We start from the raw sequence: 16,232 nt of genomic DNA, 5'->3' as shown, positions 1-16,232 counted from the left end.
AAGAATTGAACTGTGACTGCGAGTTCAACATGGATAAAACCACTCTCAAAAAGTTATCAGAAACAGAGCTACTTGAAACGTGCAATACGAAAGACAATATCAAAACATTAGGAGCAAAGAAATCTGCCAAGGGACGAGAAAAATTATTCTGAAACGGCCAAAGTTGTCGCAATTATTGCGGATGAGATGAAAGTACCAATCGACAAAAACGATTTATCAATTGCACATCATCTACCATCTCGATTAGATGATAAACCAAAAATAGCCAGGTTTACAAGACGAACTATCAAAAGATCGACGAGATGCTCCGTAACAAGCGTTGCTTAGTAAGATCCAATCAGTTTCAAAATGTAAAAACTTATGAAGATGTAAGCAAAGCTAAGCTGAACTTCTTGAGGCTTCTGAAGAGAGATGTCAGGGTAAATACTGCGTACATCAGGTACAGGTACAATATATTATGAGTGGAAAGAAGGCAGAAGAACTTATAGCGTCCATGGGTTGTACGAAGGAGGTGTAGATTTGGGTTACAAACTCGAGGACGTGTACTATTTCTTCGAACGGAACACTCAAACAAGGATCACCCAGAATACCTCCCAATTTGATACAAAAACGGAACAGCTCAACTTATCAGCAGGCAACCGTAATAATCAGTGGCGTCCAACTTTGGAGAAAATGAATCTCGCAAAAAGCGGCAAAGAAAACACAAACAATGGAAACGGAAGCATCAGCAATCAAACATCTTTGATAGATTTTGAAACATCAGTTCAATTGAATATCAGACTCTGCAATGATGGGAACAACCAATCAGCCATGTAGTACAAATATCATAAACCCTCCTTTTCTGTAAATTTTGACAAGTGCCTTTAAGCCAAAGATGCTAAAAGTATACGCCTCTCCATTCTACATTTAAATGTCCGTTCTCTTGTTGGTCATATCCATGATCTAGAAGCCTTAATATATAGCCTTGAACATTCCCTCGATATATCATGTCTTTCTGAAAGTTCGTTAAACAATTAAAATGAAGACAGAAATTTTTTAGTCGATGGATATGATCATTTTTAAATTAAAATAGAAACAGTACCAGAGGCAGAGGAGTTATGAATCAAACCAAACTTCATATCAGTGCAATGACAGAACTACCAATTCCTCTTGATAATCAATTTTTGTGGAAGTACAAGTACGCGGCTGTGTTTTCAAGTTAGCCATGTGCAACAATACTCCGAGAATAAACAAACTCGATTTTGTTGACACTTTAGATAAGTTTCTAGAACATTAATCGACGCCCAAGGTTGCTACTGTAGCTTGTGGTGATTTCAACATAAATACCTTTGAAAATAATTTAATCACTAAAAACTACCTGAACACATTAAAATCAAATGGATTTCAAATACAAACAATGGAAGCTACAAGAGAAACAAGCACTTCTTCAACTTGCATTGATCACTTTATTTATCAAAACCTACATCACGAAGTGGTAAATCTTCTTACTCAGCAAAGTTTCCCAGATCATTACCCTATTCAAATTACTACGTCGCTAACAGGAGTTGAAAAGTGCGATTGCACAATCTTATAGGGACATTAAGTTCGTACAAAATACCCCACACCAGTGCCAAATTATCTATACTCTCTTTCAATTCATCTCACTCGAAACCAGCATAAAGTATTTAATTGCAAAGACTCTTCCAAATCTTTTGATCAGTTTCATAAATATTTCCTCGAAGTTACCGACATTTTTGCCTCAAAGACTAACAAAAACAAAAAGAAAAACTCCAAAATGGTTATCTAATCGTATAAAGAACCTCAGAAACAAACGAAATCTTGCATATAGAATGTGGAAACAGGATAAGTGGAACTCAAAATATTTTGATTCGATCAAAAATCTCAGACAAAAACTCGAAAAAGGTATCAAAGGAGGGAAGCGTAATTTCTGCTACGAAAAGTTTAATTCTTGCCTAGGTAACTCAAGACAGACTTAAAAAATTACTCAAAGACATACAAGGAAAAAAACTTAGTAGAGCGAGCATTCCTATTCTTGATTCATGTTGCAAAAAAATACGATAAACCATCGCATTATGAAAATGCACAAACCTTCAATGAGTACTTTTCTACAATAGGTGCTAAGTTAAGTAGATATCTGATTACAAAAAATCATCTAACTTTCCCTAGAGTTGAACAAACGATGTGGCTCTTTGAAACAAATGAAAATGAACTTAGAGAAACAATTGATAAATTATACAACAAATTTTATTCTGGTGACGATCAAGTGTGTAATATTTTGATTAAAATTTCTGCGAGTGTAACCATACCTTATTTGTGTCGCCTTATCAACCATTCCTTTCAACTTGGTGCTTTCCCCAAATCAAAACTGCTAGCAATTGTTATTCGAATCTAAAAAAAAAGGACCAAACGGAAAAAAAGTAAATACCGCCCTATATCACTTCTAAATGTGTTCAGTAAGATCTATGAGCGAATAATGTACAATAGGATCTATCTTTATTTTGAGAAATTTAATCTGATTTCAAACAAACAATTCGGATTTCGAAGTACACATAGTACAATTCACGCTCTTGTAGAATTGTCAGAAAAAAATGGACACTCATTATTCTAGCTTCAATTTTTTCTTGGACCTCAAAAAGCCTTGGATACAATTAAACACCATCTCTTACCGGAAAAGCTTGAAAGATATGGCATAAGAGGAAACACTCTTTAGATCAAACCTCATTTAAATAACAGATTTCAAAGAACTATTGTAAATCGAATATCCTCAGGCTGGAACAGTATCAATTGTGGAGTTCCACAGGGATCAATTTTAGGACCTCTACTTTTCATTATCTATATAAATGATCTTCCTTCATGCGAAAGTGTTAATGCTTTATTGTTTGCTGATGATACAAATATAAGTGCTATTGGATGCTCAGTTTTAAAAGTTCAGCAAGACTTAGCAGCTTTGAATGAATGAATGGTTGAATGCAAACAAACTGCTCCTAAATCACGAAAAAACTTTTCAGCTAACTTTCAACGAGAAAAAAAGCATCGAATTGCTTTCAACTAAGCCAAGAAATAATAATTAACAAACTAGTGTGTAAATACCTAGGGATATTAATTGAAAACAAGTTGTCGTTCAAGTACCATATTGAATATATGAGGGCTACACTAGGAAATCAATATGGAATAATATCAATGCTGTGACACTTTGCGCCCAGGAAACAACTGCTTTTATACTACAAATCAAATACTGAACCAATTATTCAGTATGGTATCCTTGTATATGGTTGTTGTAAATATACCTCTTTGCTTCCGATTCTCATGATGCAGAAAAAAATCCTTAGGTTCATCTATTTTTGCAAAAGGCATGATTCCTCTGATGATCTATTTATTCAAAATGGGATTCTCACTGTAAATGAACTTCACCTCTACGAGCTTCTCAAGTTTTCTCTAAAATCAGTTAATAATTTACACAGCGAAAAGTACTGCAATGATATGCTGAAGTATGAAGAATCAAAAGTGACAACTAGACGCCAAAGAAAAGGGTTTGAAGTCTTAGCTCTGGCAAAAAGAAAATACAAAGATTTTCTGTAAGGTATAGGTCTGCAATTCTTTTTAACAAACTGAAAGAGTTGGAAATTACTACACCTTTCGAAGAAAATGACTCTACGAAAATTATATCTGATTTCTGTCACAAATTGAAAAGCTCGTATTTAGTCAGTAAAAATGAGTTAGTGAAATTTCTTTTTGCTTTCTGCGTTTGAGTACCGTTGTGTATATGGGCATTTTGACACAGAAGGTCTCAGGACTTTGTAATTTGTCCTCGCATTAGCGAAATAAATTCTTTCTAAAAAAAGGACCAAACGGAAAAAAGTAACTACCGCCCTATATCACTTCTAAATGTGTTCAGTAAGATCTATGAGCGAATAATGTACAATAGGATCTATCTTTATTTTGAGAAATTCAATCTGATTTCAAACAAACAATTCGGATTTCGAAGTACACATAGTACAATTCACGCTCTTGTAGAATTGTCAGAAAAAAATGGACACTAATTATTCTAGCTTCAATTTTTTCTTGGACCACAAAAAGCCTTGGATACAATTAAACACTATCTCTTACCGGAAAAGCTTGAAAGATATGGCATAAGAGGAAACACTCTTATTTAGATCAAACCTCATTTAAATAACAGATTTCAAAGAACTATTGTAAATCGAATATCCTTAGGCTGGAACAGTATCAATTGTGGAGTTCCACAGGGATCAATTTTAGGACCTCTACTTTTCATTATCTATATAAATGATCTTCCTTCATGCTGCGGAAGTGTTAATGCTTTATTGTTTGCTGATGATACAAATATAAGTGCTATTGGATGCTCAGTTTTAAAAGTTCAGCAAGACTTAGCAGCTTTGAATGAATGAATGGTTGAATGCAAACAAACTGCTCCTAAATCACGAAAAAAAATTTCAGCTAACTTTCAACGAGAAAAAAAGCATCGAATTGCTTTCAACTAAGACAAGAAATAATAATTAACAAACTAGTGTGTAAATACCTAGGGATATTAATTGAAAACAAGTTGTCGTTCAAGTACCATATTGAATATATGAGGGCTACACTAGGAAATCAATATGGAATAATATCAATGCTGTGACACTTTGCGCCCAGGAAACAACTGCTTTTATACTACAAATCAAATACTGAACCAATTATTCAGTATGGTATCCTTGTATATGGTTGTTGTAAATATACCTCTTTGCTTCCGATTCTCATGATGCAGAAAAAAATCCTTAGGTTCATCTATTTTTGCAAAAAGGCATGATTCCTCTGATGATCTATTTATTCAAAATGGGATTCTCACTGTAAATGAACTTCACCTCTACGAGCTTCTCAAGTTTTCTCTAAAATCAGTTAATAATTTACACAGCGAAAAGTACTGCAATGATATGCTGAAGTATGAAGAATCAAAAGTGGCAACTAGACGCCAAAGAAAAGGGTTTGAAGTCTTAGCTCTGGCAAAAAGAAAATACAAAGATTTTCTGTAAGGTATAGGTCTGCAATTCTTTTTAACAAACTGAAAGAGTTGGAAATTACTACACCTTTCGAAGAAAATGACTCTACGAAAATTATATCTGATTTCTGTCACAAATTGAAAAGCTCGTATTTAGTCAGTAATAATGAGTTAGTGAAATTTGTTTTTGCTTTCTGCGTTTGAGTACCGTTGTGTATATGGGCATTTTGACACAGAAGGTCTCAAGACTTTGTAATTTGTCCTCGCATTAGCGAAATAAATTCTTTCTTTCCTTCTTTCTTACAATAATTGTTGAAAATCATGGCAAATTGGATACAAATCAATGCAAATCATCAGAAGCGGGCAGAACTTCATTCCAGACATCTCTGCTGAAAAATGAAGGCAATAATGCGCAAAATAAGCTTGACTTTCATGCAGTTTTTTACTCCAATATAAAATTTGGCAGACAAAGTCAAGCAAAACAATCATCTATACATATTTTAATCAAAATATAACAAAATATATGTTAAAAGTAAGTGAGGGAATTAAGCATATTTTTCTTTTGAACTGAAAATCCCAAGTGGAATCAAATATCTCACAAGTCTAAGTTTCATTTTTAAAATTTTGAAGTCCAAAAAAGTTCTTTGCACTTTGAAAATAATACTCAGCTTTGTTGCATTTTATTATCAACATGTAACATTGAATTGATTGGTTACTACTCCGAAAAAACTTGTTCGTCTGTCAGCCCTTTTTTCTGAACCACAGTTAGTCCAACAAGTTTTAAGTCACTTGAATTACGTCAGTGTTCGCCATTTTCGAAAAAAATATATATTAAAATGAGGAAAAAAAAACTTTTGTTCTAGATCTCCATGGGAACTTTTTTACGCTAAGAGAAGAATTATTTGCCTTGAATACTCAGTTTTGGATGAAAATGAGTTTATTTCATTTAATTCAAATTAAAACACTTCAAACTTCCAATTTGTTTTCGTTGTTTAAACTATAAACATAGCCGGCAGATTGCCGGAAAATAGCCGCGATAGACGCTTGAGGCCTTCCATGGAGTTGAAACAACGAAAGAAATAAGACAGACAGAATGACCACTAGTCCTTTAATAGAAAACTAGACGTTTTGGGTGATATTCGGACAGTCATTTTGATGAGACATATAGGCTCTATAAAGAAAAGGCCCCAATAGAGCTTTTTCAAAATCAATATCCGAAATCAAAATTCAAGACCCTAATTCTCAAGAATTAGGGCATATACGTTTGGCACTACTTAGATGCGAACCATTGATCTTTAACTAGTGCTAGTAAATGTTCTCAAAATTTAAAATTCATTAAATGAGTTCAGATGTAATTTTTCAGCAAGGTAAGCCATGCAACTGGCTTAGAGAATAACAAATGACGTCACCGCACACTAACTACAAAGCAGTAGAATCATCGATAGAGACGACGAATTAAAAAAACATAGCAGGACAAGTACTGAAATACAATCCAGAGAATCGAAATAAATAATGAGAAAGTTGGAACTTTCGCATCTGACAAGCGTATCAATTAACATTAGGAGCCAAAAAGGTAGACAGTCCCAAAATCGGAGAAACCAAAACAACAACCAAACTTAACAAAAATATAACCATTGCTATAAATCTTGAAGCTTATACCATAAAGTTCAAATATTATCCACTCAAAAATAATCTTTAACCCACGCACAAACCAAGAAAGAGGCTGAATGGCGCCTATAAAGATGGAAAATTTAAAGAAGAAGAAAATTTAAACCGAAAATTAACGAGTTTCCAAATCTTAAATCAAAAATATTGTTTTCAAAACCATTTCTGTTGCCTGCTTTTCGAACTTGTCCAGTAACCCATCAACAAGGCTCATCAAAAATAAATTGGCATTTAAAGATCGAAATTGACAAAAAATTCAAAAACTTGAAAAATTCTAACTTTAAAAATTGCTAAAATTGGCAATATTATTATATTTAAAAACTTCCATTGTTTCAGAAATTATCCAGTAACCCAGGTTCAATCCCATGGAAAACTTTCACTGGCCCACAGAGATTGATAAATTTAGTAAAGGACTATTTTCAGAGTATTTGAAAAAACGCCCGGCAGATTGCCGGAAAATAGCCACCGTTGATTCCCATAACCAAGATTGGGATTGAAAGAAGAGAAAAAACAAATGAAAAAAATGACGAAACAATTTTGTACACAAACAATTTTAAAATGCAAACTATTTTGATGTTGTTTTGGAGCCGAACGTACTCCTGTTTCGGAGTGAGACAACACAAGGGCTAGTATCAATACCAATAAGCATTAGAGATGATAACTAAGAACAAAGTTCGAGTAACGGGCATCTAAACATGGGCTTTATGGGTTTAATCCGTTTCTAATTCTGATTTCGTTTTTTGATACTGACTCGAACTGCTGTCTAAAAACACTTAGCAGAATGATAGGAGAGTAAAACTAGCCTAAAGAAGTCAAAAATATTTTACGCAAAATGTCGAAAAAGCTGTGAAATAAGGTTAAGCGAAAAAATATTTATTCGATGAAGTAAAATAAAATAAGAGCGCTATAATAGCCGGCTGAGAAGCTGAGACGAACATTAATTACAATATTTGACACAAAAAGCAAAATGCATGATACTAAATTGAAGAATGCCATTCCATTGACCCTACCGACCATGCAGTAACCTACTATCAAACCTTAGAGGTTACCTGGCCCGTGGGGCTATCTAAACTCAAAAAATGACAAACTGGGAAGAAAAATGAAAAGAAGCGCAAGTTACATAAAATTAGCTAAAATTCGTGACAATAAAAAGTTGAAAACCATTACGTTTCCGCTAGAAACCATGGAGTAACATATCAAACAGTAGAGGAGGTTAAATGTCAAAAAATTTGAAATTGCAAGTTTCTATTTTCAGAGTATTTTTGCTTTTGCATAAACATTCTACTCTGTAGGGGCTTTCAATTGATAGCAGTCGGAGCAGCAATAATCTCAGCATTCTCTTTCCGACAATTAAGCACATTTTTCTTTTGAACTGAAAATCCCAAGTGGAATCAAATATCTCACAAGTCTAAGTTTCATTTTTAAAATTTTGAAGTTCAAAAAAGTTCTTTGCACTTTGAAAATAATACTCAGCTTTGTTGCATTTTATTATCAACATGTAACATTGAATTGATTGGTTACTACTCCGAAAAAACTTGTTCGTCTGTCAGCCCTTTTTTCTGAACCACAGTTAGTCCAACAAGTTTTAAGTCACTTGAATTACGTCAGTGTTCGCCATTTTCGAAAAAAATATATATTAAAATGAGGAAAAAAAAACTTTTGTTCTAGGTCTCCATGGGAACTTTTTTACGCTAAGAGAAGAATTATTTGCCTTGAATACTCAGTTTTGGATGAAAATGAGTTTATTTCATTTAATTCAAATTAAAACACTTCAAACTTCCAATTTGTTTTCGTTGTTTAAACTATAAACATAGCCGGCAGATTGCCGGAAAATAGCCGCGATAGACGCTTGAGGCCTTCCATGGAGTTGAAACAACGAAAGAAATAAGACAGACAGAATGACCACTAGTCCTTTAATAGAAAACTAGACGTTTTGGGTGATATTCGGACAGTCATTTTGATGAGACATATAGGCTCTATAAAGAAAAGGCCCCAATAGAGCTTTTTCAAAATCAATATCCGAAATCAAAATTCAAGACCCTAATTCTCAAGAATTAGGGCATATACGTTTGGCACTACTTAGATGCGAACCATTGATCTTTAACTAGTGCTAGTAAATGTTCTCAAAATTTAAAATTCATTAAATGAGTTCAGATGTAATTTTTCAGCAAGGTAAGCCATGCAACTGGCTAAAAGAATAACAAATGACGTCACCGCACACTAACTACAAAGCAGTAGAATCATCGATAGAGACGACGAATTAAAAAAACATAGCAGGACAAGTACTGAAATACAATCCAGAGAATCGAAATAAATAATGAGAAAGTTGGAACTTTCGCATCTGACAAGCGTATCAATTAACATTAGGAGCCAAAAAGGTAGACAGTCCCAAAATCGGAGAAACCAAAACAACAACCAAACTTAACAAAAATATAACCATTGCTATAAATCTTGAAGCTTATACCATAAAGTTCAAATATTATCCACTCAAAAATAATCTTTAACCCACGCACAAACCAAGAAAGAGGCTGAATGGCGCCTATAAAGATGGAAAATTTAAAGAAGAAGAAAATTTAAACCGAAAATTAACGAGTTTCCAAATCTTAAATCAAAAATATTGTTTTCAAAACCATTTCTGTTGCCTGCTTTTCGAACTTGTCCAGTAACCCATCAACAAGGCTCATCAAAAATAAATTGGCATTTAAAGATCGAAATTGACAAAAAATTCAAAAACTTGAAAAATTCTAACTTTAAAAATTGCTAAAATTGGCAATATTATTATATTTAAAAACTTCCATTGTTCCAGAAATTATCCAGTAACCCAGGTTCAATCCCATGGAAAACTTTCACTGGCCCATAAAGATTGATAAATTTAGTAAAGGACTATTTTCAGAGTATTTGAAAAAACGCCCAGCAGATTGCCGGAAAATAGCCACCGTTGATTCCCATAACCAAGATTGGGATTGAAAGAAGAGAAAAAACAAATGAAAAAAATGACGAAACAATTTTGTACACAAACAATTTTAAAATGCAAACTATTTTGATGTTGTTTTGGAGCCGAACGTACTCCTGTTTCGGAGTGAGACAACACAAGGGCTAGTATCAATACCAATAAGCATTAGAGATGATAACTAAGAACAAAGTTCGAGTAACGGGCATCTAAACATGGGCTTTATGGGTTTAATCCGTTTCTAATTCTGATTTCGTTTTTTGATACTGACTCGAACTGCTGTCTAAAAACACTTAGCAGAATGATAGGAGAGTAAAACTAGCCTAAAGAAGTCAAAAATATTTTACGCAAAATGTCGAAAAAGCTGTGAAATAAGGTTAAGCGAAAAAATATTTATTCGATGAAGTAAAATAAAATAAGAGCGCTATAATAGCCGGCTGAGAAGCTGAGACGAACATTAATTACAATATTTGACACAAAAAGCAAAATGCATGATACTAAATTGAAGAATGCCATTCCATTGACCCTACCGACCATGCAGTAACCTACTATCAAACCTTAGAGGTTACCTGGCCCGTGGGGCTATCTAAACTCAAAAAATGACAAACTGGGAAGAAAAATGAAAAGAAGCGCAAGTTACATAAAATTAGCTAAAATTCGTGACAATAAAAAGTTGAAAACCATTACGTTTCCGCTAGAAACCATGCAGTAACATATCAGACAGTAGAGGAGGTTTCTTCTGCACTGGGGCTGGCGCAACTCAAAAAGTAACAAAAAATGTCAAAAAAACTTTGCAAAATTTAAAAAATTGCAATTTTGCGAAGATAAAAAGATGTAAGTTTTATTTTAAAAAACCGACTAACGTAGGGCGAATTGTTCTCAAAAGATTGGCGAGCGGTTGATTTTGTCAGTTGCAAAACTTAAATAAAGACATTAAATGTCAAAAAATTTGAAATTGCAAGTTGAAAAAAAAACTGCTAAAATTTTGTGATGTGAAAATGTTGAAAATCAATCCATTGCAAAAAAATCTAGTAACCAAAAATTAAACCCCATAGGACGTTTCCTGGACCCTGCGGCTGGAAAAACTTGAATAATGACAAAAAATGACAAAAAAACCGCTAGAAACTATGCATTACCTATTATCAAACCCTAAAGGAGGTTCCGTGGCACCTAGGGCTGAAAACTTGAAAAAATGGTAAAAATTAGTATAAATTTGCATTTTAGTTTGGAGTACCAAAACATAGCTCAAACAGAAAATCGGAAAAATGTCAAAATAACGCAGAAAATGCAACATTTTGGGCCCAAAAACTCCTAAATGATCTTTTAACCTTGAATTAAGGCCTTCTCATTAGTTAGCTTCACCGCTCTTAGTACTCGAAGGACTACTAACCGCTGCTAAGGGACTCTAATGAAACTTGATGACCGCTGATCTTTACCTGTTTATCCCGTTTTGAAAGCTCAAGCTCAAAGTCATAATAATGGTTGTAAAAACATTTAAAGAAGACAAGACAGAGCACCAATACGATCCAATTCCTGGATTGTAAGAAACCACGATGTCACCAAACAATAGCCTCTATCGCTTCGCCGCTATTAACAAAACATGGGCTGCAACATACGCTGTTTACGGTGGAGCTGGCAATCAATGATACACTGATACTAATTGTAATGACTTGTTTAACAAGCCAAATAGCAATTAAAAGCACATTTCTTTGTTAACATATCTTAACAAAATTGAACGGACAAGCTGAATCTGATATTCCTCAAATGACGAGCAATGCATTGACCATTCTACTACTGTTCTGTTCTGTATCTGACTGACCTGCAGCTGTGAATGCTGACTTTTGAAGAAGTCAATGGATGCCTGGGACTGTATGACCTTCTGCTGCAGTTGTCCCACCAGAGAACACTTCTGATTCAACTCCCGATTCAGGTACGAGATCTGATCACGCAGTCCAATCATCTGTGTATCCTGTAAAACACATTCAAATTTAGGAAATGTAAAAAATGGGGATTTCGCAATTTAGTGGCAGGAGAGAAGACTTTCTCAGCAGAACCTTTTGCCACAACCTTTTTCGCAATAGTTTACACCTTAAAAAACCATATTAAAATAACAAATTTCACACGACCTAACTTTGTTTCCACTCGAGTGTACGTTGCATTAATATAACCTCCCCTAAACAAAACATAGCCCGCAGATTGCCTGAATAATGCCGCGATAGACGCTTGTGGCCTTCCATGGAATTGAAACAACAAAAGAATTAAGATAGACAGATTGACCACCAGTCCTTTAATAGACCACTAGACTTTTTGGATTAGATTTGGACTGTCTTTTTTATGAGACACATACGTTCTATAAGGAAAAAGCCCTTAGAGACCTTTATCAAGATCAATAATAGAATTCAAAACACAACTCTAATAATGCAAAATTAGGGCATATACATTTGGCACTACTTAGATGCACACTATTGATCTTAACTAGTAAATGTTCATAAAATTTAAAGCTCATTAAGTGAGTTCAGAAGTCGTTTTTTTTACTGAGGTAAGTCATACAATTGACTAAAAGCAGAAAAAATGACGCCACGCACACAAATTTTTACTGCAAAGCAGTAGAAGTCAGTGAAATTGAAAAAAGTCAATGGTCGCAAGAAACATCGATGGAGACGACGAATTAAATAAACATAGCAGGACAAGTCCTGAATTACAATCTAAAGAATTGATTTAGCTTTGACCTGACAAAAAAATCAGCCGTGTTAGATGTCCAATGAGAATAACTATTTTGACACCATAGAGATTAAGCAACTTTACCACAAGAACAAAAAAACAAGCAAGACTGAAAAATCAGATCTATTTTTTAAAGACATGGTCAAAATCAAAAAGCGACTTCTGATGCCACTTATTAAATTCCCTTATTTCTCATTATCAACCGATGAAACCTGTCATTAATGAAGTTAAGTGATAAGACAGCAATTAGTTCAATAAATACTTGCAAAACTCAAAAATTCACTCATACATTTACAAAAAACGGGCAGCGTATAAGTCAAAGAAAGCAATAGCTATGAGTTGAAAAGATTTTAAACAAACAGAAAACTTTTTAGAAACAAATGAAAACGGTCAATAATGAGACAGTGATATAAGACAATAAAGTTACAAAATAAAAAAGTTGACTAAAAAACCCCTGTTAGCAACCTATGAGGCCTGTTATTAATGAGAATAAACGATAACAAAACAAAAATTACAAAAGTACAACAAAAACTCAAAAATTAACTCAAAATTTTTGAGAAAAAGTAGTTTGAAAGTCATGAAAACTAATGAACTATAAACTCGGACAATTAATTAGGTTATTTTGCGCCTAATTATAAACCAATGACACCTGTCATTGATGAAACTAAGTGATAACACAACAGAAAAAATTTTTGAAAGTGGGCAAAATCAAACATTATTTAATGTTTTTTGACAAACGTGTTCGGGTCATAAAAAGTTTCAGCTGCCCCTTGATGAATTCTAGCAATTTCAACTAGGCGCCTTTACAACACATATGTTACATAATAAAAGTACTCAAAGAAAAAACCCTGAAAACAGAAGTCAAATTGACGTACGTGAAAAAAAACTCCGTCTCAAAATCCGAAAAAACAACAATTTCTGACTCAAAAGCGTGAACAGATCTTAAAAAAAGACAGCACACCAATACAATCCAAATCCTTTGGATTGTAAAAAAAATTACGATGTCCCCAGTAATGGCCGCTATCGCTTCGCGGCTATTAATCAAAAATATAGACAGTTCTGCAATCAGCACATTTAAGGCTCTTACTTCATAGTTAAAACGAACCGTCAACTGACCTTGCTAGAGATGATGTTGGACAGATTTCGAATGGTGTTCTGAGCTGCCTTGAGTTCCGTCTCTCTCCTACTTAGCTCCTCAGTCATGGCCTGGTGAGAACTGTTACTCTCTTCTTGGTGTCTCCTGTACTCATTAGTATACTCAGTCTCCATCTCCCGACATCGCCTGTCCGCTGCTGCCACTTTCTCATCACACCTGAACATGACCATTCACTCACTTTTGTAGACCTTTATCGCGCAAATTTTCTATAAGCCTTCCTCGGATTAGGCTTCACCTGATTAAAATGTTAAGACAAATCAGACCGTAATTAAGAATGGGTTTATGAACTGTCCTCATTTTACTTTTATATCTACAAGATTTTTGACGTTTTTCTTTACCAAAACTTTGTTTTCGACAACAGAAGTCACAAAGTGGATGAAATGGTCATGTGACTGTGATGAAGTCCTTGGAGAAATTTGTCAACAATCGAGCACCGCAGAGATGCTGGAGTCATAAGCCAGAATTTCGAAGTCACGTAACACGCTCTTTGCAAGTTTTCAAATGACGGCAGTTTTAAAATCAGGCACTGTATATAGGAAAATTTTGCACATCAGAGATTTGGCGTTTAAAAACCGCACATTCATATTTTACTTTGGCTCTGTTTTTGTTATTGTTCTATCTGACCCAAATTTTGAGAAAAAAAGCTAATAGTTGTACTGATAGTTAAAAAATGTTACTAACAACTGTACAAGCACAGCTCTTTCCTCCCGCCACCTGTTTCTATTCCGCTCATCAATGCTACCACCTGCCCTCTGCTGATTCGGCTGAGTAAGCTGAGAATGCTCGACTGGAACTGCATCAGCTATATTCGAACTTCCTTCATTTTGAACTCCGTTGTTCTGCTGGGTTCCAACGTCTCCATTCCGACCCTGATTAGACCCTAGATTTGAAGAAGGTGCAACAACTTTGCGTGGATTCCCGAATTCCTGTTGTATTACACCAGACTCTTTCGTATACGTTGCTGCGTTTACGAAGTCCTTCGGTGGCAGCGGAGGCGACTTGATTGAATTGGATTGATTGGAGGAAACGCTTTCAGTGTTTACAATGTCTTGAGCCTGAAGATCGGAATCCTGACCAATCTCAGATGTACCCGAAGCTGCGCCATTCTCGAGTGTCGATACCATAGCATACAACTCATTACAATCAGTGTCGAAGTCTTCGTCAGTAGGAAACATTGACTGCGGGGTGGCCTTAGATTTCACGCTTTTCCCATTCGATTGTTTTTGACCTGGTTGACAATGAGACAAATTATGTGCGGAGTTTTGGGAATGATGATTTATACCTGCATTTAGATTATTCTTGAAATTATAATGACTGCTCATTTGGTTATTGCTATTAGCACTGCTGTTTTGAGGTATCACTTGAACTGGGTAGAAGGGGTTACTGGCAGCTGTTTGATAATATATCTGGGGTTGCGATACAACTGCACTGGTACCGGAATTGACATTATATTGCACGTTGTTATTGATAACGTAATTATTACGTAACTGCTGCGATGATTGGTCAGAACTGACTGCTTGATGATGTTGCTTGCCTGCCATAGGGGCATGAGCACTGTCAACAACTTGCGTTTGCTGGAATTCAGCTTCTGTATCTTCATTGATTGGACTATGTGACATGAAGCTTCGTCTAAATTGGTCGCTTTCGTATCGTAATTGTTCGGAATGGCGATCACCCACCGCCCATGAATAACGTTTGGTTGGATCTCTATTCAGTTTCTGATTCCCTGCTCTGTTTCTCAGAGGAACCGCTTGACCTTCATAGAACACCTCTCGAGCCTGGCTAGCAGTCACGATTGGTCTGAAATAATTCTCATTTCTACTAATTTGATTTTCGATTTGATGATAAGCCGCTCTGTCATGCGCATGCGATATATCGTTGCTCGAGAAACTGTAACTTGTTTGATTGACAAGTCGGTTGCTTAGCAACGGGTGGAAGAAATGTTCGCTACTGCTGCTGTGACTCATTGAGTTGCGCTTCGCTTTATTGCTCCCTGATGCATCCTTCTCCGAATTTTTCCCAATCGACAATCTACGCATATGAGCAACAATGTTGGGTAGACTTCCCAGAATTTTGGACCCTCCTCCTCCCCCGGTTGTTTTCTTGTCTAACTTTTCATCATAACTCGTCTGCTTCTGATACTTAGGTGGTTGTTGGAAGGGTACAAATTGAGGCTGAGAGTCGTGAGTTCCCTTAAACAAGACACCGTATCCTGAAGCTGTGTCCTTATCCCCCTTTTTAGATTATAACCCTCTATAATTGATATTTTTACAATGGTAAAGTAAATAATTGACACTCTCATCTAATACACAATCCATTATCACTGTAAGAACCCGCATCCCTTTGTTCACACATTGTTATGAATAATGACAAAGTTTTGCAGACGCGGGGGGGGGGGGGGGGACAGCTCTGGCATGGTTAGCTTTTCTCAGCTTATTTCGGGTACGGGTTATAATAATATAGATTCATAAAAACGAAAATATTAGCTCTCTAACATTAAAAATGAACAATCCCGTAGGGTTCCCTGCACCTAATGCATCAATGATATTGAGTGTTAATAGTATCAATTACATAACAAGGAATCAAAATGGGGTGAAATGCTTGAGGAACAAAAGCGAAAAGACAGGACACAAATAATCAACAGATCTAATTACTTAGAATTTACTTAAAATTATTTTTAAAAATTTACTATTTACCTTGATCTGTTTTGTTAGTTTGGAATAGTGACTTCTTCTTGAGTAAGGAAA

At 35.1% G+C, this 16,232-nt stretch overlaps 1 protein-coding gene across 1 annotated transcript in view; it reads right to left on the bottom strand.

The window, feature by feature from the left end:
- Nucleotides 1-16,232, bottom strand: part of LOC142340627 (uncharacterized) — a 33,914-nt gene that overhangs the window by 15,255 nt on the left and 2,427 nt on the right. The window contains exons 2-4 of the mRNA XM_075391320.1: nt 14,167-15,677; nt 13,446-13,641; nt 11,428-11,577 (exon numbers count right to left, since the gene is read on the bottom strand). Of these exons, the coding sequence (XP_075247435.1) occupies nt 11,428-11,577; nt 13,446-13,641; nt 14,167-15,677 (1,857 nt within the window). The remainder of the gene's footprint in view (nt 1-11,427; nt 11,578-13,445; nt 13,642-14,166; nt 15,678-16,232) is intronic.

This window comes from Convolutriloba macropyga, chromosome 6, assembly GCF_964194025.1.
Source record: "Convolutriloba macropyga chromosome 6, txConMacr16.3, whole genome shotgun sequence".
NCBI lineage: Eukaryota > Metazoa > Xenacoelomorpha > Acoela > Convolutidae > Convolutriloba > Convolutriloba macropyga.
The sequence above is the reverse complement of the archived record's forward strand: the minus strand, read 5'-3'. Positions and strand labels throughout refer to the sequence as shown.